This window comes from Bos indicus, chromosome 24, assembly GCF_029378745.1.
Source record: "Bos indicus isolate NIAB-ARS_2022 breed Sahiwal x Tharparkar chromosome 24, NIAB-ARS_B.indTharparkar_mat_pri_1.0, whole genome shotgun sequence".
Taxonomy (NCBI): domain Eukaryota; kingdom Metazoa; phylum Chordata; class Mammalia; order Artiodactyla; family Bovidae; genus Bos; species Bos indicus.
The window spans coordinates 37,303,643-37,329,293 of NC_091783.1; the positions used below are offsets into that span (position 1 = coordinate 37,303,643).

At 35.9% G+C, this 25,651-nt stretch overlaps 1 protein-coding gene across 3 annotated transcripts in view; it reads left to right on the plus strand.

Moving 5' to 3' along the window:
- Positions 1 to 25,651, plus strand: part of SMCHD1 (structural maintenance of chromosomes flexible hinge domain containing 1) — a 127,464-nt gene that overhangs the window by 22,105 nt on the left and 79,708 nt on the right. For all 3 annotated transcript variants that reach the window (XM_070778868.1, XM_070778867.1, XM_019986735.2), the window contains exons 6-13: positions 13,159 to 13,273; positions 13,396 to 13,515; positions 14,848 to 15,014; positions 18,478 to 18,568; positions 19,501 to 19,711; positions 21,663 to 21,783; positions 21,862 to 22,045; positions 24,025 to 24,219. In XM_070778868.1, coding sequence (XP_070634969.1) covers positions 13,159 to 13,273; positions 13,396 to 13,515; positions 14,848 to 15,014; positions 18,478 to 18,568; positions 19,501 to 19,711; positions 21,663 to 21,783; positions 21,862 to 22,045; positions 24,025 to 24,219 — 1,204 coding nt within the window. The remainder of the gene's footprint in view (positions 1 to 13,158; positions 13,274 to 13,395; positions 13,516 to 14,847; positions 15,015 to 18,477; positions 18,569 to 19,500; positions 19,712 to 21,662; positions 21,784 to 21,861; positions 22,046 to 24,024; positions 24,220 to 25,651) is intronic.

Genomic DNA, 25,651 nt, shown 5'->3' on the forward strand with positions numbered 1-25,651 from the left:
CAGTAGTTGCAGTGAGGGGGCCTCAGTAGTTGTAGCAGATGGCCCCATAGTTGTGGCTTATGGGCTTATTTGCCCCACAGCATGTGGAACCGTCCCAGAGCAACGATCATACTTGTGTCCCCTTCTTTGGCAGATGGATTCTCATCCACTAACAACCAGGGAAGTCCAGGTCAACTTATTTTTTGGTTCAGTTCAAAGTAAATTACAGATACCAGTAAACTTTTCTCCTGCTGAGTCAAGTATTGATATCATTATGTAGAATTTAATTTTTTCTTCTGAAGTAAAATTTACCTTGAAATTTTACCCATCTGTCTTAAGTATATCTTCATTAAATGGTCATATTTTTATGGTCATATAATTAATACCAAAGTTGTACAGCCATCACAACTAATTCTGAACGTTTTCATTACTCCAAAAGAAACCCTGTACCCATTTATAGTCAATTCTGCCTCTCATTACAATCACTGATATACTTTGGATAGTTGTTAATCTATATTTCACTTGTGTTTCTTAGTGATTTCAGTTAACATTTTAAACAGTCCACTTTGGATAAATGCCAGTTTAATATCAATAATGCACAAAAACTTTGTTTCTATATAACTTCATTCCCCTCTCCTTTGTATTATTATTTTCATATAAATGACATCATTATACATTATAACCCTGTCAATACAGTTTTATAGTCAGTGCTTTAAACAGCTGTTTTTTAAATCAGGTTGGTGGAGAGTTGTAAAAAATACACTGTCCTTTTCTATTTATATAGTTACCTCTACTTTATTCTTTATTCTTTCTTGTATTCAGATTACTTTCTGAAGTCTTTTCAGTTCATTCAGCAGACTCTTCTTTAGTAGCTGTTTCATAGCAGATGTGCTAATGACATATTCCCTCAGATTTTATATGTCAATATCTTAATTTCTCCTTCAGTTTTGAAGGCTACTTGTCCTGAATAAAGAATTCTTGGTTGACAGTCTTTTCCTGGTAATACTTCGAATATGTTAACCTACTGTCTTCTGATTCCATAGTTTCTGATGAGCAATCAGCTTTTAATCTTGAGTATCCCTTGTATGTGATTATTCACCTCTCTCTTTCACTTTCAAAGTTCTCTTTTTTTCTCTGGCTTTTGATACTTTGATTGTGGTATGTCTGGTTTTTAAGTTCATTATATTTGGTGTTTGTTGAACTTCTTGGAGGTCTAGATGAAGATTTTCATCAAATTGGGGGAGTTTTTGGCCATTACTCAAATATTCTTCCTCTCCTGTCCTTATGTGGTTCATCTTTGTTTCATTTCTTAGACTATTTAGTCAACCTGTCTTTAAGTTCACTGATTCTTTCTTCTGCCTATTCATATGTGTTCATGAGTCACCTATTGAAATTTCTTTTGAGTTTTTCTTTTTTTTTAATTCCAGAATTCATTTGGTTCTTTGTAGTTTCTGTTTCTACTAATAGTCTGTATTTGGTGAAATACTGTTTTCTTACTTTTTTTACTTCATTAGAAATAATTAGTTCACTGAATGTATTTAAAATAGCTGATTTATTTTTTAAATTTTTAAAAATTGAAATATAGTTGATTTACAATGCTGTGTTAATTTCTACTGTACAGCAAAGTGATTCATTTATACATACATACATATATATATATATATATATATATATTCTTTTTTAAAAACAATTATTTTCCATTATGGTTTATCACAGAATACTGAATATAGTTCCCTGTGCTATACAGTAGGACCTTGTTTATCCATCTTACATATACTGGTTTGCATCTGCTAACTGCAAACTCCCGCTCCATCCCTCTCCCACTGTCCACCCTTGGCAATTACAAGTCGGTGCTCTATGTCTTTGAGCCTGTTCTGTTTCATAAATGTTCATTTGTGTCATATTTTAGATTCCGCATATCGGTGATATCATATAGTATTTGTCTTTCTCTTTTCTGACTTCAATTAGTGTGGTAATCTCTAGGTTTCATTCATCTTGTTGCAAATGGCATTGTTTCATTCTTTTTATGTCTGAGTAGTATTCCGTTGCATATACGTACCATACCTTTGTCATCCATTCCTTTGTCAGTGGGTATTTAGGTTGTTTCTATGTCTTGACTATTCTGAGTAGTGCTGCTGTGAACATAGGGGTGCATGTGTATTTTTGTCCAGATATATGCTCAGGAGTAGGATTGCCAGATCATATGTCAGCTCTGTTTTTAGTTTTTTGAGGAAGTGCCATCATGTTTTCCATAGTGACTGCACTAAGTGACATTCCCACCACCAGTGTAGAAGGGTTGCCTTTTCTCTACATCCTCTCCAGCATTTGTTATAAAATAGCTGACTTAAATCTTAGTCTGGTAAGTCTAATTAAGACTTGGGCTTTCTCTGGGACAGTTTCTACTGAGAGCTGTTTTTCCTGTGTTTAGGTCCGATTTTAATATTTCTTGGTGTGGCACATAGCTTTCTGTTTAGAACAGGACATTTTAAATAATGTAGTGTGGCAGATCTGGAAATCAAATTAATCTCCCTTCCCAGGGTTTATTAGAACTTCTCTGTAGCTCAAACAATAAAGAATCTGCGTGCAATGCGGGAGACTTGGGTTCAATTCCTGGATCAGGAAGATCCCCTGGAGAAGGGAATGGCAATCTTCTCCAGTATTCTTGCCTGGAGAATCTCATGGACAGAGAAGCCTGGCAGGCTACAGTCTGTGGGGTTGCAAAAAGTCAGACAGGACTGAGCGACTAACTCGCACGCATACCCACAACTTATTGTTCCTTTTGCCTTTTTGTTGTTTATGTAGTGACTTCCCTAGACTAATTCGGTAAAACCTGTATTCTTTATATTGTGTTGCCTCTGAAGTCTGTGCTCAGTTAATCTAATGGTCAGTTGATGATCAGACATTTTTCTTAAGTGTCTGGAACCACTGAGTCTTCCAGCTCTTGCCAAGGGGTTCTGTGTGCACATGGGCTATGTTTTTAATGTTCCTACAGGAAGTTGACTGCTCTGCCTTAGCTTGTAACTCTTGCTTGCACTGAATATCAAAGTCAGCCAGAAATGAGAGATTAGGGCCTTTTCAGTACTTTCTTGAGTATGAATACAGTCCTGAACAGGAGTGTGATCTTCTTGATTCTCGTGAATGTGTTGGAGCTTTTCAAAACCACTATTGACCTCCCATTCTCCAGCTTTTCCTTCTAAGTTTTGGGACAGATCTGTGTTTTTTTCCAACTGTTTTCATTGCCTCAGTCAGCTATGATGATAAACATCTGCCACTGATTGTTTCTGACAAATGACCCAGGGAAAATGCATTTCACACTGAGCAAATTCTGAGTTAGGTCAAATAAAGACAGACCCTGCAAGTGGAGGTTTCTAGGGAACTGTCAGATCCAGTAATGGCAGTTCTATGGGGAAGGAACTTCTGGGAAACTCCAAACTTATTCCAGCAACTCCTAGGCTGTCAGTTTTCACCATGACTGCAGGGCTGTTGGTTTTCAAGGCTTCTCTAGAGCTGGTGAGAGGGGAATGGGATAGGGTATGTGAACACGTACCAGAGCTAGCAGTTTTCACCAAAGACTCATCGATGTGTCTTAAATAACCACTCCTTGGATTATTGGTAAGACGTAAATATTTGGAGTTTTGAAAAAGTTGATTTTGACAATTTTTTCAGGTATTGTTTTTGCTTTTAACAAAGTGGATTTTCATAGGTTCTTAATGTGCCATTCTGGAAGTGATCATTCAGTTAACTGGGTTTTGATGAGTGTGTAGTACACTTGTGTAATCCAAACCCCTAAGATATAGAACAGTACCTGGATATAGGAAATTTGCTCATGAATGAGGCACTGTTACAGTCATTGCCTTCCTTATAAGTTAAGTTAGATACCTAAGGACATTGTTGTATTATTGTTTTTTCATTTAATCTATTTTGTGGAAGAGAGAAAGGTGACATTAGTTAGGTCACTGGGTGGCCATAATTCAGGTATGTGTTGGATCAGTGCTACTTTCTGCACCATCAACTTGCTCAGTAATTGAAACTCTCTCAACTCAGTCAGCCATTTTTGGGAAAAAATAGCATGCCACGTGGCTCACTTCCCATGCCATTATTAGGTTGTAGAAATGGACTTCTGACAGGATTTTCCCTGATTTTTCCTAAAGAAAAAGCTCCTTTGTCTTCAGTATTTTTCTGCAATGAAGATGATCTTTCAAGTAGATATTTGTATTTACTTGAATTTAGAGACTGAGAATGTAACATGTAGCCACCCTACTTTGATTTGGTTATTTCCATTGTGTCTCACAGGCTCAGGGATATGTGGCCATTTGTCACTTTTGTTGAAGATGAATATGTCTTCATTGAATCTGATTTTTTTTTTTTCCTTCTGGTAGATTTGAGATAGATATAAATGTACATACATATAGTCACTTTACCATATTTCCTGCCAATCACTTGGATTGTTTTGTTTCTTTTTACTAATTTGATCTCTTCTATTCCTTTTTCTTTCTTTCTACAATTTTTATGATGTGGTTTCATAAAGATTTTGCTTCTCTTTTCTAACAAATAACTTCTGTTTCACAAAGATAATGTGTCCTCTTACATTGAATCAAGAATAAGAGTCACACACACACACACACACACACATATCTAGTGAAATCTAAAGATTTGTTTACTTTGTGTTTTGTTTTACTGTGCTAAGAACTTGTCCTCCCTCCTGGAATCAAAGTAGGACATGTGTATCCTGCCCCTGAATTTCCGCGTTGGCTCTGATTGTGAAGCGGTGCGTTCGCCCTCCACCCCGGCTCGGAGCACCCGTGAGGGCACCGGCTGTGTTCAGGCGAGGCCGCTCCGGCTTCTCTGGTTGTCGCAACAAGCTAGAGATTTTCAAAGCTACACTTTTGAGTAAAAAGCCTTATTAAAAGGAAAACGTGATTTAAAAAAAAAAAAAGAATAAGAGTGAGATATTTTCTGAGATTCTTTTAGACTGTGATATAAGTTTATTTTGAAGGAGGCAACTTTACTACTTCTGTGATGCAAAATTGTTTCTTAAGGTCTTGAATTGTATTTATGCCTGTATTTCTCTTCATGAAGGGAGATTTATATTTCCCTTGAGTGTGGGCATAGGAATTTTCTGGACTTGTGTTTACACAAGTCTAAAACTTACTGGAAATTACTATTTTGGGCCTTATTTGTTATCATAGGGTTTTTGCTTAGATTGGGCTTTCATGAATGGAAAAGGAAGCTTACTGCCTGGTCATTATGAATGTCCATTCCTAATCAGTGAACAGAATTCCTTAGTTTTGAATCAGATTAAGTATGTATTGTTTTATCTCTGAGTTGCCACAGCCCAAACTTTTGATATACTTTCCCTTATGTGTTTTAAGGAGAATGTTTAGGGGAGGGTATTTACAGCTTATTTGCTAGAAGTATTGTTACAGTAATTAAAGTCTTTGAACCTATTTAACTGTTTTTTTAATAGACATTATGTTCATAGAATTTAATTAGCTATAATTCTTGATTTATGATAATTTATCAGTTCAAGACATGCACTTTTAAAGTTTATTTATTGAAAAATTTAATAAGCTGAATAACCAGAATTTGCCCCCAATCTGATAAGTAGAATATTTCCTGTGACTTCTGTGTCCTCCTCACTTATTCTACCTATTCCCCCACCAAAGTTAACAAATATTTTGCATTGTTTTTGTTTCCTTTTTTATTAATAAAATGTGTATATCTAATTTTGCTTGTTTTTGATAATACAAAACATAATCATACTGTATGCTGACCTACAAGGGACTTGAATTTTCATTGAGTATTAGATTACTAAGATTTCTTATTTGTGTGGGTCTGTAGTTCATTCATTTTCATAACCATGTAGTCTTTTGTGTACACCAAAAAGAAATCTCATTCTATTTATCCAGTCTCCAGTCCGTAGGCATTTGACTTTCTCCCCCAGTTCTTAGCAGTTGCTGGCAGTATTATCTTACGCGTGCACTGTGTGTGGAGTGTTCTGTTATGTATGTTTCCTGGTCCAGATCTACATAAGCTTTTAGGTGAATACCTAGGAGGGAATTTGTAGGTTATAAAAATGAATGTTCCAACTTACAAAGTAGTGGTGAATTATTTTCCAAAGTGATAAATTATAATTTATACCTTAAACCACTTAATAAAAGTTTGATAAAACTCACTTGGGAAACCATTTGGGTCTGGTATGTTTTTTGTGGGAGGAATTTTTAACTATTGCTTTGACTTCTTTATAGGGTTGTAAGTATATTTTGGCTTTCCACTATTGATTTAGTGTTGGTGCATTCTGTTTTTATTAGAAATTACTCTGTTTCATTAAATTTTCAATTTTATTGGCATATAGTTATTGGTAATGTAAGAGTCAGTGTTTGGTTTGTTTTCTGTTTTCAAATTCTCTGATTTTTGCTCTTTATCATCATATATGCCCTTCTTACTTTGGGTTTACATGCTTTTTTTTGGTAGTATCTTGATGTAGAATCTTAAAAGAGTTTTATTCTTTTTTTTTTTTTACTTTTCTAAGTTGAGTATTTTGTGTTATAAATTTTCATCTCAGGACTACTTTTACTGTATCCCACAAATTTTAACATGCTTTAATTTCACTTTCATTGATTTTAGTGTAACTTTTGTTTTCCTTGCAGCTTCCTTTTTTTATCCATGAATCTTTTTTGGAATGTGTTGTTCAATTTCCAAATGTTCCCAATAGATTTTCTTGCCTTTCTAGTTTGACTTATAGTCAGAAAACATGCTCTATATTGTTTCAATTCTTTTAAATTTGTTGAGATTTGTTTTATAATGTAGGATATGATCTATATTTTGGTGAATTTTCTGTGTCCCTGAAAAGAATGTGTATTTTGCTGTTGTTGGGAGTAGTGTTGTGTCAGTTTCAATCAGAGTCCATCAGTGAATGATACTGTTCAGTTCTTTCTTTTCCTTGTTGATTTTCTGTGTAGCAGTGACTTAGGGGTATTGAAGAACTCCACTTATCTGCAGGTTTGTTGATCTTCTCTTTTCAGTTTTCTGAGTTTTTGCTCTGTGTATCTTTAACTTGTGTTATTTTGTGTATGCACAATTAGGATTGTTAGAACTTTTCTGTGAAATGACCCTGTAATCATTTTATAATGCTGCTGTATGCTGTGTTTAGTCACTCAGTTGTGTCCTACTCTTTGCGACTCCATGGTCTGTAGCCCACCAGGCACCTCTGTCCGTGGGGATTCTCCAGGCAGGAATACTAGAGTGGGTTGCCATACCCCTCCTCCATAATGCTGCTCTGTCCCTGTAATTTCTAGCTCTGAAGTGTATGTGCTACTTTAGCCATTCCAGCTTTCTTTTGGTTCATGTTTGGTATATCTTTTCATATCTGTTTTCTTTTAAAATACCTATATCATTATGTTTGTTTGTAATGAGTTTTTTATAGACAGAATATGGTTGGGTCATTTTTAAATTCAGTCTGCCAACTTACTGTAATTATTGATACATTAGGACTTAGATATGTCCTGTTTTAACTTTTCTGTTTGTTCCCTTTGTTTTGCATTTGTCTTTTCTGGGCCTTTTTGTGGTTTACTTGAACATATTTTACTATACCATTTTCTTTATAGTGTTTTTGAATATATCCTTTATTTTTTAATGATTGCTCCAGGGAATACTGGACATTTGCCACTTAAAGTGAATTACAGAAATTTCACCAAATTATTTAGGTATTTTAACTGTCTCCCATTGATTATTTAGTTTTAAGTGTTACCGCTGCACACATTGAGAACTGCATCACACAGTGTTACTTTTATTTCAGTAGTCTAACGTAATTTTAAAATCTCAAGCAGAGAAAAGTAGTCTGTTTTATTTACCTGCATATTTGTTTCATTGTTCGTTCTTCATTTCCTGGTGCTACTCTTATTGTGTGTGTGTGAAAGTTGCTCAGTTGTGTCCGACTCTTTACGACTCCATGGACTATACAGTCCTTGGAATTCTCCAGGCCAGAATACTGGAGTGGGTAGCTATTTCCTTCTCCAGCTGTTTTATTAACTTTGTCTATTCATATATCTCCTACAGGTTCATTCTCCTTAGTACTAAACTGATAACTCTTTCTCCAACCTTTTAGTCTGCCGTCTCTTTATATTTAAAGAATTGCTTTGAGGCAGCATTTAGTTGTATATTGAAATTTAATGATCTCTGCCCTTTAATGGAGCTGCTTAGACCAACTGGGTGTCCCTTGTGGCCCGGTAAAGAATCCGCCTGCAATGCAGGAGACCTGGGTTCAATCCCTGGGTTGGGAAGATCCCCTGGAGAAGGGAAAGGCCACCCATTCCAGTATTCTGGCCTGGAGAATTCCTTGGACTCTATAGTCCACAGGGTGCAAAAAGGTGGACACGACTGAGCAACTTTCACTTTCACTTTCTTTAGACCAATTACATTTAATATGATTATCAGTATGCTTGGTTACTATCTTTGTTATTTATCTTCCCCACCCCCCATTTCCCTTTTTTCTGCCTTATTTCAAATTGGGTTTATGTGTATGTGTGTCTCCATTATTTCCTTAATTAGCTGTTATTCTGTTGTTTACCTGGTAATTAGGATTCATAGTATACATCTTTAATTTATCACAGTTCTGCTCTCTTAGCAGATTTCAGTTACACAATACAGTGTTATTGGCTGTACTTACGGTGTTGTATACATTAGCTCCTCAGGCCTTATTCATCTTATTGCTGAAAGTTTGTACTCTATTTCCCACACTCCCCAGTCTCTGTCAACCACTTTCTGCTCTGTTTCTATGTAACAGTCATTTTCTTAAAAATGTGGTAAAAATACAGCATTACATTGAAGTGTGTTATTCATTGACATTAATTATATTCAGTGTTTTGCAACCATAACCATTATGTATTTTCAAAATTTTTGTGTTCCCCAAACTGAAACTCTGTACCCATTAAGTAGTAACTCTGTATTCTCTACCCCTCCAGCTGCTGATAACCACAGTTCTACTTTCTGTCTCAGTGAATTTGCCTGTTCCTGGTACCTCATTTAAGAGGAATCACACAATATTTATCATTTTGTTTATTTCATTTTTTATTTGGTTTATTTCACTTAGCATAATTTTTTCAAGGTTCACCTGTGTTGTAGCTTATATCAGAACTTCATCTCTTTTTACGGCTGAATTATGCAGCTATACTACGTCTTTTCCATTCATAGGTTAAAGGACAGTTGTCTTGTTTTCACCTTTTTTTGCATATTGTAAATAGTATTGCTGTAAACATTCATACACAAGCATCAGTTTGAGTCCCTGAGTCAGTTTATGTTTACCCACATATTTACCATTTCTGGTAGTCTTCATTCCTTTGTTTAAATTCACAGTATAATTTTCATTTCTGCAGGTCTTTCAACAGTTTTTGTAATTCAAGATTGCTGTCAGTACATTTTTCAGCTTTTGAATAGCTGATAAAGTCTGGATCTCTCCTTACTCTTTTCCCCTTTTAAAGAAATATTCGTTGAGTATAGAATTTTAGGTTGACTCTGGTAAAGAATCTGCCTGCAATGTGGGAGACCTGGGTTCGATCCCCGGGTTGGGAAGATCCCCTAAAGAGGGGAAAGGCGACTCACTCCACTATTTTGGCCTGGAGAATTCCATGAACTGTGTAGTTCATAGGGTTGCAAAGAGTGGGACATGACTGAGCAAGTTTCACTTTTGCTTTCTAAAAAATTTCAGTACATTAGAAATGCTGTTCCCGTTTTCTACTGACTTGCGTACTTTACAATGAAAAGTCTGTTGTCATTCTTATCTCTGTTTCTCAGAATATATGGTGTCTGTTTTCTCTCTTTAAGATGTTCTATTTATTGTTGGTGTTATATACATTGTGTGTGTGTGCTGGAGCACTGTAAATGTGCATACATGTTGTGTGGTTTATTTGTATATTGTGTGGAGTGTTTGTATATATGCATGTTTTTTTGTCCGGGGGGCGGGGGCAGGTTTATGTTTTGTTATGTGGAGATTGAGTTTGTGTATGGCAGTTGCTTTGTATTTTGTGAACGGAGGTATTGTTTGTGTGCTTTGTTTTGTAGGTCTAGTATTATATTGTTTGACCTGGTCATTGTTGTCTTTATTTTGAAAATTGATACATAGGTGAAAACTTTATACCAATTAAAATATTTTTATTCCATTATTTCTGTTTTTTTAAGTAGTTGCAACTTTTTGTTGTTGCTTTTGAAAACACTGTTCTACATTTTTTCTCTTTTAATATTTTAGAATTTATATGTTTACTTTCCTGCTTGTCTTTGAAATTTAAAAATGCATATTTATCTTCAGGTATCTCACTTCTCCCATATTAAAGAATTTAGAGTACTTTATCTCTAATCACTTCCTTCCCAAAGTTTTCAGTTCAGTTCAGTTGCTCAGTCATGTCTGACTCTTTGCGACCCCATGGACTGCAGCATGCCAGGCCTCCCTGTCCATCACCAAGTCGCGGAGCTTGCTCAAACTCAGGTCCCTTGAGTCGGTGATGCCGTCCAACCATCTCATCCTCTGTCATCCCCTTCTCCTTCCACCTTCAATCTTTCCCAGCATGAGGGTCTTTTCAAATGAGTCAGTTCTTCACATCATGTGGCCAAAGGATTGGACTTTCAGCTTCAGCATCAGTCCTTCCAATGAATATTCAGGACTGATTTCCTTTAGGATGGACTGGTAGGATCTCCTTGCAGTCCAAGGGACTCTCAAGAGTCTTCTCCAACACCACAGTTCAAAAGCATCAGTTCTTTGGTGCTCGGCTTTCTTTACTTATAGTCCGACTCTCACATCCATACATGACTACTGGAACAACCATAGCTTTGACTAGGCGGGCCTTTGTTGGCAAAGTAATGTCTCTGATTTTTAATATGCTGTCTAGGTTGGTCATAACTTTTCTTCCAAGAAGCAAGTGCCTTTTAATTTCATGGCTGCAGTCATCATCTGCAGTGATTTTGGAACTCCCCCAAAAATAAAGTGTCTCACTGTTTCCATTGCTTCCCATCTATTTGCCATGAAGTGATGAGACCAGATGCCATGATCTTAGTTTTCTGAATGTTGAGTTTTAACCCAACTTTTTCACTCTTCTCTTTCACTTTCGTCAAGATACTCTTTAGTTCTTCTTCACTTTCTGCCATAAGGGTGGTGTCCTCTGCATATCTGAGGTTACTGATGTTTCTCCTGGTAATCTTCATTCCAGCTTGTGCTTCATCCAGCCCAGGATTTATCATGATATACTCTGCATATAAGTTAAATAAGCAGGGTGACAATATACCCTGATGTACTCCTTTCCTGACTTGGAACCAGTCTGTTGTTCCATGTCCAGTTCTAACTGTTGCTTCTTGACCTGCATACAGATTTCTCAGGAGGCAGGTCAGGTGGTTTGGTATTCCCATCTCTTTAAGAATTGTCCACAGTTTGTTGTGATCCACACAGTCAAAGGCTTCGGTAGAATCAGTAAAGCAGAAGTAGATGTTTTTCTGGGTATTTATTTTTGTGACTATGCTTGTCTTTGTTGCTGCACATGGGCTTTCTGTAGTTTCAGCAAGTGGGGGCCACTCTCTCCTTGTGATGCGTGGGCTTCTGCTCGCATTGGTTTCTTTGGTTGGAGAGCACAGGTTCTAGGGCCTGTGGGCTTCAGTAGTTGTGGCACACAGTCCTAGTTGCCCTCTGGCGTGTGGAGTCCTCCTGGACTACAGATCAGATCTGTGTCCCCCATACTGGCAGGTAGACTCTCAACCACTGGACCACGAGGGAGGTTCCCAGAGTTACACTTCTGTTGTACAGTATTTCAAGTCTGACTTGGAATTCCCCAATTATATACAACATTTTTTCTAACAAAGAATTAAAAAATTTTAACATATATTTTAAAAATTAGCCTGTGTACTGATAATATTATGATTCCCTTGTGTGTCAGATTGTGCTTGTAGGAACATTGCTTTAGAGCAAATCTCTTAATGGTAAATTCCCTTGGTTTTTGTCTGTAAATTCTTTATTTAGCCCTAGTTCACAGTTCTATACTGACATTTTCTCTTGGCCCTTTGGAGATAATATTCCACCGTCTTACACTGTTGCTGTCAAAGCCTGCGAAGCCATTTATCTTCTCAGTGTGTTTTCTAGTTATTCTGTTTTGTTTTTAGTATTCACTGTGAAGTGGATTTCTTTTTATGTTTCCTGTTTGGGCTCGTTTGGTCTGAATCTGTGGATCTATGCCTTTTAGTGATTTGAGAATATTTGCAGCTATTTTTCATTCTCTCCTCTCTTTCTTGAACTGCATTTAAACTTGTGTAAGATATTATCTTTTAGTTATTTGTTTTTAGTCCCACTTGATACTTTTCATTCTTTTTTTTTTATTTATTCTGTTGTGTATCTGTTCTTTCCAGCTGTGCCAGTTCTGTTCTCTGACCTTTCCACTTGGTGTTGCGGTTCCAGCCTCACCCTAGTTTTGTGGGTGTCTTATATTGGGAAACTGTCCGTGGAGATCTTCCCTGTATTCAAGAGACCAGGGATGCCTGCTCTCCACAGTGGTGTTATGCTGCAATCAGAGGCTGAGTCTCAGCTCTTCATTTGTCATGATCCATTGGAAATGAGAGGGCTTCTCTGGTGCCTCAGACAGTAAAGAATCTGCCTGCAGTGCGGGAGACCTGGGTTTGATCCCTGGGTTGGGAAGATCCCCTGGAGGAGGGCATGGCAACCCACTCCAGTATTCTTGCCTGGAGAATTCCATGGACAGAGGAGCATGGTGGGCTGCAGTCCATGGGGTCACAAAGAATCAGACATGACAGAGCAGAAGCACATGGAAATGAGAATCTCTTTGTTGTAATTCCCACTAGTCATGAGACAGTATTTTAATGAGTTTTGAATGAGTAAAGGATTTTGAAGGGAAGACTGTAGAGTTACAGATATTTGAAATTTTCTGATTTGAGGGGGTGAGCCCAACAATTTGCATTTCTTAGAGTTTCCAGGTTTGCTGATGGCAGCTGGCCTGGGTAACAAACTTTGAGAGCCTTTGGACTAGATGCTGTTTTGGCTTTGGGCTCTGATTCTTTTACATTTGAATAGGGGTATTATCTGGCTTGGGGATCATTTTATTAACTCTTAATAAAACTGCTAAAACAGTTTTCATTAGCACCTGAGTCGTTTGTTTAATAACACTGCATTAATGTAATGTTTTATTTTAGTGATCATTCAGGATATGTTCGACCACTGCCAGTACCTCGCAGTTTAAATAGTGATATTTCCTATTTTGGTGTTGGGGGCAAGCAGGCTGTTTTCTTTGTTGGACAGTCAGCCAGAGTAAGTAAAAAAGATTTCTTAAAAGTGAAAGTTGGTCAAAATATTTTGAAGTTGACTGTCTAATTGTATTATTCATTTTAAATTTTGTCAATTTAAAAGGTAATCTTTTTAATATTTAACAGATGATAAGTAAGCCTGCAGACTCCCAGGATGTTCATGAACTTTTACTTTCTAAAGAAGATTTTGAGAAGAGGGAGAAAAATAAAGAGGCAATATATAGCGGATTTATTAGAAACAGAAAGGTACAGTACATTTTAACTCATTGTAAATTTATACCTTGGATGGATGATGGGACAAGAACATTTTTTTTCAATTTCTAAGATACTTATGTTATTTTAAAAACTTGAAAATATGGAATTTTCAAATTAAATTTTAATTTTAATTTTGTGAATAGCAAAAGTGATCATTTGTGTGCTTTCTTAGGCTGAAGTCTTCAGAAAATAACTTTTCTCATAAAGCCAAGTCAGCTTCCTGGAAATTGTTCATAAGATTATAAACTGTTTCCTTGCTCTGAGTTTGAGTTTTTAAGTATTTGTTGTATAATAATCACAGAAGTAGAATACAAAACAGTGATTAAATTTGCATTCAAACTCTCATGTTAATAAGTGGAATGTTAATAAATTTGAATCGTGGTGAGCACATGGTATTTGTTGTATTACTCATTCAACTTTGAAACGTTTTAAAATTTTCAAATTTTAAAACCTTTTTTAAAAGTAAAACTTAAAAAAATTTTTGAGTCTAAAGTAACTTTTGTAAAGAACATAAAAATAGTCTCAAATGCCAGATAAAAGTCCTTATGATATATTTAGTTGAATTTTCTCCTAGTCTAACTTTAAAAGGAATTGGAACTTATAAATACTTATGGTGTTTATTTCAAAGTCACTTTTCCTAATAGTTCAGTGTGTATCTTTATCCTTGTAACTTTTTATGTGTATAGCAACTTACATAGTACATATATGCATACATATGCATGCAATTTTTAATATACAGACTCATAGTAAAATAAAAGCAGAGACGTTTTAAATTCTTATCCTTAAGCACATCCCTTCCTCCCCCCACAAACTATAGATATTCTCTCAAAGTGGACTGGGGCCCAGGATGGTTTTACTCCCTTTTAAACACAGTGCCTTTGGGCTAAGTCAGCTGGGTTCAGGCTGTGTCCTAGTTTTAATGAATGTGGACCGGCTGGGCATTGGTTCTGACCAAGTTAAGTGGTAGGTACCCCAAGCAAGGACTCATTCCGCTTTAGGGTAAGTGTTCTCAATTTGGGAGGTATTTTTAAATTCAGTATTTATTTTTCTTTTCCCTTTTCTTTTTGATTCTACAGTTGGTTTAGCATTATGGTATAGGATTCTCCTTTTTGTATGCCGGTTTAGCAATCTCTGTAAAAGGCTCTCTGTCCTCACAGCTTTGTCACACACTCAGCTGATTTGTATTTGGTGATTTTCCTCCAAAAGATTTTTGAAGCCTGTATTTGAAATTATCCAAGTGAATGTTAATGGTTGATGTAAACTTTGTTTGTTAACTACATTTGAGCTGCATGTAATCTACTGTACTTATGTTCACTCTTGTAGCCGTCTGATTCTAGTCACATTACAAATGATGATGAAAGATTTCTACAGCATCTTATCGCAGAGGAGAAGGAAAAAGATAGCTTTACTGCTGTGGTTATCACAGGGGTACAACCAGAACACATACAGTACTTGAAAAATTATTTCCATCTTTGGACCAGACAGTTAACGTAAGTATTTACATTGGATCCAGGACATGCTTTTTCTTATCTTTTTTTTAAGATAGAAAATATTACAAATACGTTGAAACCTCTTGGCTGTCTGCTTTTATCCAATCCCATTTCTTCCCTCAGCATAGGAACCATTACTCTGATGTTAGCTGTTAAAATGGTTCTCTATTCTGTAAATATTTACTGGTCACTTGGCTTCCCCAGGGGCTCAGTGGTTAAGAATCTGCCTGACTGCAATGCAGGAGCCACAGGAGATGCAGGTGCAATCCCTGGGTCAAGAAGATCCCCTGGAGAAGGGAATGGCAACCCACTCCAGTATCTTGCCTGGAGAAGCACATGGACAGAGGAGCCTGGTGGGCTACAGTCCATAGGGTCACAAAGAGTCAGACATGACTGAAGCAACTTAGCACACATGTAATATATTGGTCATTACAAATAAGAGGCCCATGCTTCTTGACAACTGTGATAACATTTAAAATAAACTTAAGAGTTTATCCAATTCAGCTAATCAATCCCACTTCCCCGTTTCGTGCTTTTGCTATGCAGCATGGACTATAATCCATGTATTTTACTTATTATTTTTTCTTTTCATCTGCCTCCCACCTTGGGATGTTTATTGTTTTTTGTGCACTGTTATATCCCCAGTGTTACATTTCCTGTTACATTATTCAGTTCAGTTCAGTTCAGTCGCTCAGTCGTGTCCTACTCTTTGCTACCCCATGAATCGCAGCACGCCAGGCCTCCCTGTCCATCACCAGCTCCCGGAGTTCACTCAAACTCATGTCCATCGAGTCGGTAATGCCATCCAGCCATCTTATCCTCTGTCGTCCCCTTCTCCTCTTGCCCCCAATCCCTCCCAGCATCAGAGTCTTTTCCGATGAGTCATTGCAGTTGCTCAGTAAAAGTTTATTGAATGAATATATTGAGTCTGTTAAAATAAAAATATGCATATGTGCTGTATGAAATGAATAATCTAAAATTAAATCTTTGTGTATCTACTTGAGGAAAACTTTTAGGGAGTACATATTCTGTTAGATCAAATCAGAAGTATATATATTTAAGGTTGTTAAGTTTCTTCCTCTGTAATTATATGATACAGATTGGATTTTTTCCATAATTTGTATTAGCCTGAATTAGTCTCCAAAAGTGGGTATGCTGTACAAAGTTCATGTTTAAAAATAAGGTGTCTTTTCATATTTTTCTACTTATTCAAGGGCTGTTAAGATTCTGTTTTGCACATAAATATATATTAACAGTTAAAAATTTTTATGAAGAAATAAATTTGATTTTAGGAATGCCTTTTTTTCTTGAATATTGATGTTTATTGGCCCTGTAACACAAGAGTTTTAAATAGGACTTTGACTGTTTATTAGCTATTTTATTATTTCTCTTAACTGAAAGAACTCAGTGTACATAATAACATAACATAATTATAACTCTTGTTCTTAAAAAGAATGACATAGAAACATACACTTGGTAAGCTATTTATAGCACACTTTCTTAATATTTGCTTGTAAACTTATGATGTTAACACTTTTGAGATGTTTGAAGGAAGATCTCAAGATTTTCAGTGATTTCTTTTTATTTTAGTAGTGTTTTAAACTAGGACAATTAGTGTAATTTTGAAAAGATATTTGGACATGGAACAACAGACTGATTCCAAATAGGAAAAGGAGTACGTCAAGGCTGTATATTGTTACTCTGCTTATTTAACTTATATGCCAAGTACATCATGAGAAACTTGGGCTGGAAGAAGCACAAGCTGGAATCAAGATTGCCAGGAGAAATATCAATAACCTCAGATATGCAGATGACACCACCCTTATGGCAGAATGTGAAGAGGAACTAAAAGAGCCTCTTGATGAAAGTGAAAGTGAGAGAGTGAAAAAGTTGGTTTAAAGCTCACCATTCAGAAAACGAAGATCATGGCATATGGTCCCATCACTTCATGGGAAATAGATGGGGAAACAGTGGAAACAGTGTCAGACTTTATTTTTTGGGCTCCAAAATCACTGCAGATGATGATTGCAGCCATGAAATTAAAAGACGCTTACTCCTTGGAAGGAAAGTTACGACCAACCTAGATAGCATATTCAAAAGCAGAGACATTACTTTGCCAACAAAGGTCCGTTTAGTCAAGGCTGTGGTTTTTCCAGTAGTCATGTATGGATGTGAGAGTTGGACTGTGAAGAAAGCTGAGCGCCGAAGAATTGATGCTTTTGAACTGTGGTGTTGGAGAAGACTCTTGAGAGTCCCTTGGACTGCAAGGAGATCCAACCAGTCCATTCTAAAGGAGATCAGCCCTGGGTGTTCTTTGGAAGGACTGATGCTAAAGCTGAAACTCCAGTACTTTGGCCACCTCATGCGAAGAGTTGACTCATTGGAAAAGACTTTGATGCTGGGAGGGATTGGGGGCAGGAGGAAAAGGGGACGACAGAGGATGAGATAGTTGGATGGTATCACCGACTCGATGTACGTGAGTTTGAGTGAACTCCGGGAGTTGATGATGGACAGGGAGGCCTGGCGTGCTGCAGTTCATGGGGTCGCAGAGAGTCAGACACGACTGAGCGACTGAACTGAACTGAGCTGAAAAGATAAAGTTTGTATTAAGGAATATTTAATACTACTGCTTGAGAAATGATTGCAGATGGGCTATGTGATTTGGAGATATGTGAATAATTTCCCCAGAGTATAATCTTTTTAAACATTTTCCAAAATAGCAAAAATTTCTGAGGTGGTGGTTTTTGATGGGATGATGTTGAATTTATTAATTTTAGGAGTATTGGCATAAGATTGTTTCATTTCTACAGGAGAAAAAAGATGAGACAGAATGATACTCTCATGTTGGGGACATAAGTTAAAAATATCCAATTGTGTATACTCCCTGATACTTGAGTCTTTTCTAGAAAATCCCTGACAAGTAGAATTATAGCCTCTTACCTTGCAGTTCGGGAGACCTCGGTTCGATCCCTGGGTTGCTATCTTACCCCTGGAGAAGGAAATGGCAACCCACTCCAGTACTCTTGCCTGGAAAATCCCATGGACGGAGGAGCCTGGTGGGCTACAGTCCATGGGTTCGCAAAGAGTAGGACACAACTGAACGACTTCACTTTCACTTTGTAGTTGTAGGTTTTTTTTGTAAAATACACTTTAAGTATGTGGGATTTGAAGTTGAAAAGACTTGGCTTGAATCTGCTCACACTGTAATTCTGTGACCTTAAGTAAATTAAATAATTTCTTGCATTCCCAACTTCTGTATTTATAAAATGAGGGGAAATAATACCTGAATCTCATGATTGTTTTTACCATTATGTGGTTTACTATGTTTAAAAATGCTTAATATTGTGTGTGGCACCTAGTAGGTACTGCCAAATAGTAGTAATAAAGTTTTTTTTGGTAGAATATTGGATGAACTGTAGTTTTATGTGAATTAAAAGTATAAAGTTATTCTTTTATATTTTAGGCATATTTATCATTATTACATCCATGGTCCAAAAGGGAATGAACAGCGTACATCAAAGGAAGCTGGACCTTTCAACAACATTGATATTGAAGTAAGATAAAATTCTTTCTTAAGTATTGTGAAATATTAGGTCTGTGTTCTAGTTCCAAGTTAATCTGGATAAGAAAAGTCAATCAGTAAATAGGCAACTTCTCTGTCCTTGTCTTTTACCAAACCACTTCTCTAGTTTGATGTCTAAGTAAAGAGATTATTCCTAAGGTGTACTTTTCTGGATATCTTATTTACCCTAGTATCTGGTTTCTATTTTCTTTGTCTTCTATAGAGATATGAGCCATTACTGAATGTCATGTCTCAAAAGCAGGGAAGAAAAGATATAAATCGTTTCCCTTTTGTTCATAGAAATCTCTTAATAAGAAAAAAATAAGTAAAGTAAAATGTAGAAGAACAGAACATTTCAATGTTGAGTTCTCAGTATCCTTGCCCACATGTCAGGCGGAATTTCATGTATGTCTTCATCCTACTTCCTACCTCTAGGGCTTCCCAGGTGATGCCAGTGGTAAAGAATCCACCTGCCAGTGCAGGAGACACAAGAGACGCAAGTTCTGTCCCTGGGTCGGGAAGATCCCCTGGAGTAGGAAATGGCAACCCACTCCAGTACTCTTGCCTGGGAAATTCCATGGACAGAGGAGTCTGGTGGGCTATAGTCCATGGGGTCACAAAGAGTCAGACATGACTTAGTGCACAGACAGACACACCTCCAGCAGGAAAGCTTAAATAAACTCGTGACTTATATATCCTTCAGCGCTTTCTTTGCTTACTTTCAGTTTTTTGGTAATATATTTCTTAATTAAGATGCTCCTTAGACCTATTTAACTGAGATAGAAATATATATGTATTTTGTTAATCTAGATGATTATTTATACAAATAAAAATAGTTTTTGCTTTTCTGTTGTTGGATCATAGATGAGAACAAAAGTGCAGTCGCTGTCAAATTTAATTGTTTTTATTTTATTTTTATTTTAGATTTCTATGTTTGAAAAGGGGAAGACACCTAAGATTATCAACCTGAGGGAAATACAAGATGACATGCAGACATTGTATATAAATACAGCAGCTGATAGTTTTGAGTTCAAGGCTCATGTTGAAGGAGATGGTGTAGTGGAAGGGATTATCCGATATCACCCTTTCTTATATGATAGAGAAACCTACCCTGATGATCCATGCTTTCCATCAAGTATGTTAATCTGTTACCTTAGCTACAAAATACAAAGTTGTGATTAATTTTCATAATTATTAGTTAGGCTTAAGGTTAGATAAATTTTAAACATTTTTTCCTCATGCAGGTCTTAAGTTGTTAAGGTAGTTGTAGTTTTTATAATTGCTAATTTTTGTGTATATTCACACCCAGATAAATAAAGCTGTGGTGCTAAGAAACGTTACATGTTCTTATATCGTACTTCTCTTACTGAACTGAACTTTTAGCTATGTACCACATAGTATTCCTTTATATACTCCCCATGTTGTCTTCCTGTTATCTTTGTAGATATTTATAAAGTAGTTTTAAACTTTATGTAGTCGCATTGGTTTTTTTCTTTATGCTTTCTGATAGGCCTTGCTGCAGAAAGGCTTCGTACATCTCATTTTTTTTATAATTTTTTTTTATAGATTCTGTAGCTTTTATCATTTTATGTTTATATCTTTAATATACCTGTAATCTTTTTTGTTTTAGGATTAACTTAATATTTTCCATGTGGGTTTTCAGTTTCCTAGTACCAATTTTTGAATGTTATATATAAATATCACTTTCATAATAATATAAAGTTCCCATAAGTACATAGAACCCAGATTGTTTGCTATAAGGCATTGATATGTTTTGTGTTTTTATACATGAATAACATGTCCTTTATAGTGAATCTCTTGTCCTTTATAGTGTATATTGATATCAGTAGGACAAGACACTATTGTTCTTTTTTGAGAAAATTCATAATTCTTAAACCTTTGCACTTCTAGATAAACCTTGGAATCACTTTGTACTGAATAAAAATGTCCTAATGGGATTATTGGGATCACATTCAATTTTCATAGATTAACAGTGTTATATTTTCTCATTCAGAATGATTTCTTAGTATATCCTTAGTATTGTGTTTTGGAACCAGATTTCCTGGTTTGAATCCTGTCTTTGCCACTTTCTATTGTGCAAAATTTGACAAACTACTGCTTCAGTATCTTTGAAATGGGAAATAATAATTCTTATAATAATCCTTGCCTCATAGACTTGTTGTAGGGGTTTAGGACCCAACTCTGTTTAGTAAGTGTTCATACATATTATTACTTAGTGACTCTGCCTCCCATTCAGTCTCTGGCCTGTTTTTCATTTGTCATTGTGATTTTGGTATGCTTACAGATAAAAAAATAAAGTTCTTAAAAATGATGTCCTAAAATAATAGCCAGTTAATTGAATGATGATCAGAGGGGTTCTCTAAGAGCAAGTGAAATGTTTTGATTGGAAGGAACTTTTACTTATGAACTTCTTACGAAGATTTTTTTGGAGAAAAAGACTTTATTGGGGGTCAGGGGGAATGACTTAATGCCAGAATAACTGAGATATTGCTATATCAGGATCATAATGCTTGAATCCAATTTATCTGAGTATATGAAAAGGTATTACTAAACATAGAAATGTGTAGACAGTTGTGCTTTATAACATTGGATATAACTCTAACTGTATCATAATGTAAACTTGAATTAGTATTATTAATTTGTCCAAGCTAAGCAAACTTGCTGTTTCTAGACATCGTAGATTTTCCAGATGATTTTTATGTGAGTGTACTGGTTCCAACAGAGTTGTGAGACATGATTTAGGTAGAAGATTCAAGCTCCCGTATTTATAAATAGGTTTTTCACATGGCAGGCTCAGTAGCTAGTATGGTAATCCTAACGCAGATTCATGAGTATGTAATTATTACTTTTTAATGAGAATCACTGTTGGTAATGTGGAGCCACTTTGAAAATCTGCCTTTTTGAGGGCAAACATAATAAAGGTACTTTTAGGTTTTACAGAACACAGTGTTAAAGATCATAAGAATTTTTGTTACCGTTTCTCCGAAGAAGCTTTAACATTTCATTTATTGAAACTGATTTCTCAGTGGTAAAAATTATTTGTTCCACTTGTTCCTTTGTCCTAGAATTAAAAGATGAAGATGATGATGATGATTGTTTCATACTTGAGAAAGCAGCAAGAGGGAAAAGGCCTATTTTTGAATGTTTTTGGAATGGACGGCTAATACCATATACATCTGTTGAAGAGTAAGTTCTGATTTTTGTTGAGATTACATTGTTTTATGATCTTATCTTTTTACTAACCAGTATTTTGTTTTATTCAAGCTTTGACTGGTGTACTCCTCCTAAGAAGAGAGGACTTGCGCCTTTTGAGTGCTACAATAGGATATCTGGTGCATTATTCACTAATGACAAATTCCAGGTCAGCACAAATAAACTGACCTTTATGGATCTTGAGCTAAAACTGAAAGACAAGAACACCCTTTTTACAAGGATTTTAAACGGACAGGTATGACTTTAAATATCAAGTTTTGAATATTTGCAGAAGTGTTCTATTTTAAGTTCAACAAAAGTCACTTGTAGTGTAGATTTGTACTGACAATTTGCATAGTTTTCATTTTATTTACTCAGAAGAATATAAATTTTAGTTCATGAGCATTTATGTGTTCACTCAAAAATTTCAAACTGATTAGCTCTTACTGGGATAAAACTTATCAGATCTTCATCAATACTTTGACATGGTGAATAGAATCTTCAGAAGCATGTCTGTTTGCAAAGAGCATGTAAGAATTTTATCTAATAGAGAGGCTTTGTTTGTATATTAGTAACCTAAATATACAATTTTAATCTAACTTTGGGGGTAAAATTTAGGTAGAACTGTGAAATACTTTGGGCTAAAGGGTAATTTGAGATTGATCACTATTAAAATCTGCTTTAATCAATAGAAAAAGAATGATAAATTTTTTTAAAAAGTTGAATGGAGCTAGTGTACTTTCCTTTTGCCTAAACACCTCAGAAACTTGATGCTACTCTTTCAGTAATGTAATGTTAAGTTGCCAAGAGATGGGTGCATTTATTCTAAACTTAAAGTTGCTGGACAGTAAACACAATATATGACACAGTATTCGTATATCCCTATAACATGTTGACATTCATTTTGCTCTTAATAAAAAGGATTCTGAATGTGATGTAATTTTATCTAATACAGATGAGGGCTGAGCCTGAAATACAGCATAAAAATTTGGTAGGCAGACAGTCTCATTCCTAGTTAATAATTTTAATACTGTTGTCAAGTTGTCAAAGTGACAACACTAATTTACTGATTCAGGAAGGAGTTGGTACCTGGGAACAGATTAGGGGGAAAGTTTCTTTGAAAAATATATACCATTTTTTGGTGTTTACCATGTACATGTATTTCTTACTTTAATAAGAAATCTAATCTTTTTAAAATCTAATTTTTTTTAATGATTAATATACTGGTCATCTGACTTCAAGTTGCAAAAACTTAAGCTGAAATCAGTTTTAATTTTGCCCCATTTTCATTTGGAAATGGTGGGTTGTGGAGTAAGGTGTACAGAGAAAACGAACTTCTGTGACTTTACGCTTTGTCTTCTGTGAAAACATGTAATGCGATGATCTTCCCCTACTCCTCCTGAAGACAAGCATTAAACCAGTATATAGTAGCTTACACTGGAGTGTAAATCTCTAGGGTCTCTCAGCAGAGTGAAGAATGATAAGCCATAACACATTTTCTTCCTATGTATTACTAGAAAGCAAATTTTATTTTATGATCTATTTTTGAATAAATGTATAAAGCATAATTTTTTTAAAATATGTTTTGCCATAGCTTTATTTCTCAACCTTTTTTTCACTGTCACCTTATAAAAGAGCCTTTTTAAACTTTTCTCTCCCAAATAACCCCCTAAGACATTTTAATACCATAGATATACCATATCTATATTTAAGTATGTGTTTAAATCTGTGCTTAATTTATATAAAGCTTTTTATTTCCCTGTTGGAATTTGCGTGTTTCACATTAAGAAGGCTTCCACTTACCCTTTTCCCCTAATCAGTTAGTTCTCCTTTTCCAAGGCACACAGTGTTTATCTTTTGTTGGGGGTGGGGGGAGTATATCCTAGGGTTTAAAATAGGGAAGGAAATCTATGTTGATATTGACCATTGAAGTCTTAGGTCCAAGTGTGTGCTCAGTCACTTGAGTCGTGTCCAACTCTCTGCGACCCTATGGACCAAGGATGATGGCAGACCCTGTGGACCAAGGATGATAGCAGAGATTTTTTTTCTTTAGTAATGTGTTGATAGAAATCTAAATTTGTATAGGAGAAAGAGCCATTAAAATATTTTAGTTTTTTATTCGTTTTTCTGGGGTGGGTGGGTATTTGGAAGGAAACATGAATTGAACAAGAAGTGTCTGTGGTTGTATTTGTTTATGAGTAGCTAAGTTTTATGGAACATTTTAAAATTTTACAGGAGCAGCGAATGAAAATTGACAGAGAGTTTGCTTTATGGCTGAAGGACTGCCATGAAAAGTACGACAAACAAATAAAATTCACCCTTTTTAAAGGAGTAATTACACGTCCTGATCTTCCTTCTAAAAAGCAGGGCCCCTGGGCCACTTATTCAGCGATAGAATGGGATGGAAAAATATACAAAGCAGGACAGCTGGTAAGTTTAACTTATTTTTAGGTTTAATTTTTAGTAGAATTTGAATCTAAATTAGAGTTATTAGAATTTGTCAACAACCAAAAATAATGAATGTAGTCTTGCCTCCTTAGGAGCCAGAAAAGAAAGGCAAGGCCAAATTGATTATAACTATGTAATTTAATAGGACATTAAGGAAAAAAAACAAAATGATTTTTGCCAAAGGCTCAGTTAACAAAATTTTTATTGTTTCTTATACTTCACTTTACTCAAATAGAGAATTTAGTGTGTTTTTTTAATGTGATATGAAGAAATGGTTTTTCATCAAATTTTTTAGTGTCTGCAGCTTGTAAGTTACTGTGCTGTTGACAGCATTATGGAGATTATAGAGATCTAGGGGTATCCTGTTGCCTTCAGGCTCTTACGGCATGAAAATACAGATGACCTAAAAATAAAGAGAGAGAATGAGTAGTTCTCTCTCTAGTAGAACTAGAATTCTCATAGTTTAGAAGGAGAGAATTTTCTGACTGCAGATGGGCCTGGAATAAGAGAATAAATCACGCAATTCTTTGTGCATTAAGTGACTTCTGTGTGGAACTTAAAAGAGGTAGTGGCTCAGGTTTACAGAGGTAATTATGAAGATAACTAACTTAACTTTACATTGCTCAGTTGTGTCTGACTCTTTGTGAACCCATGGACTGGAGCCCACCAGGCTCCTCTGTACATGGAATTCTCCAGGCAAGGATGTTGGAATTGGTTGCCATGCCTTTCTCCAGGGGATCTTCCTGACCCACGGATTAAGCCCAGGTCTCTCCTGCATTGCAGGCAGATTCTTTACCCTTTGAGCTACCTGGGAAGCCCAGAGTGGATTTATTATGAAGTGGGTTTATTATGAAGATAGTAATAAACCCACAAATGTGACACTATCATCATTATATAGTGAAAGCTTTGGAATCAGATGCGGTCACCATGAAGTAGTGAGTGTGGCTTAAGCCTGCTTTTCCAACAGTTAGAAGCTAGAAACTGAAAAGGAGGAGCTGACAGGAGAAAGAAGGGGATAAGATGGTGAGAGAGAAGAAAACCAGGAAAATAAGGTATCCGTGAAGTCAAGTGGAAAGTTACAAGGAGGGAGTGATCAGGAAAAGCAGCAGAACTGGGTTACTGCAAACTGTTATATGTGAAGAGAAATAGTTCAGAAGTGAAATGAGGCTGGAGAGATAGATTGAATGTAAACTCTTGCTGTCCTTATAGTTGAGAAGTTTTGAATTGGACTAGTGGAAATTACTCCTGGTGTTTTCAGGCCAGGTAAGGAAAAAATAGAGAGAGAGAGAGAGAGAGAGAGAGAGAAATTTTGAGCTAATTTATTGGAAAGAAACAATAACTTTGTAAGTCACTGTTCACAGCCTGCAAGCAACATTTTATGGGGATTTGCGACAGCTTGCATTCATTTGAAGGT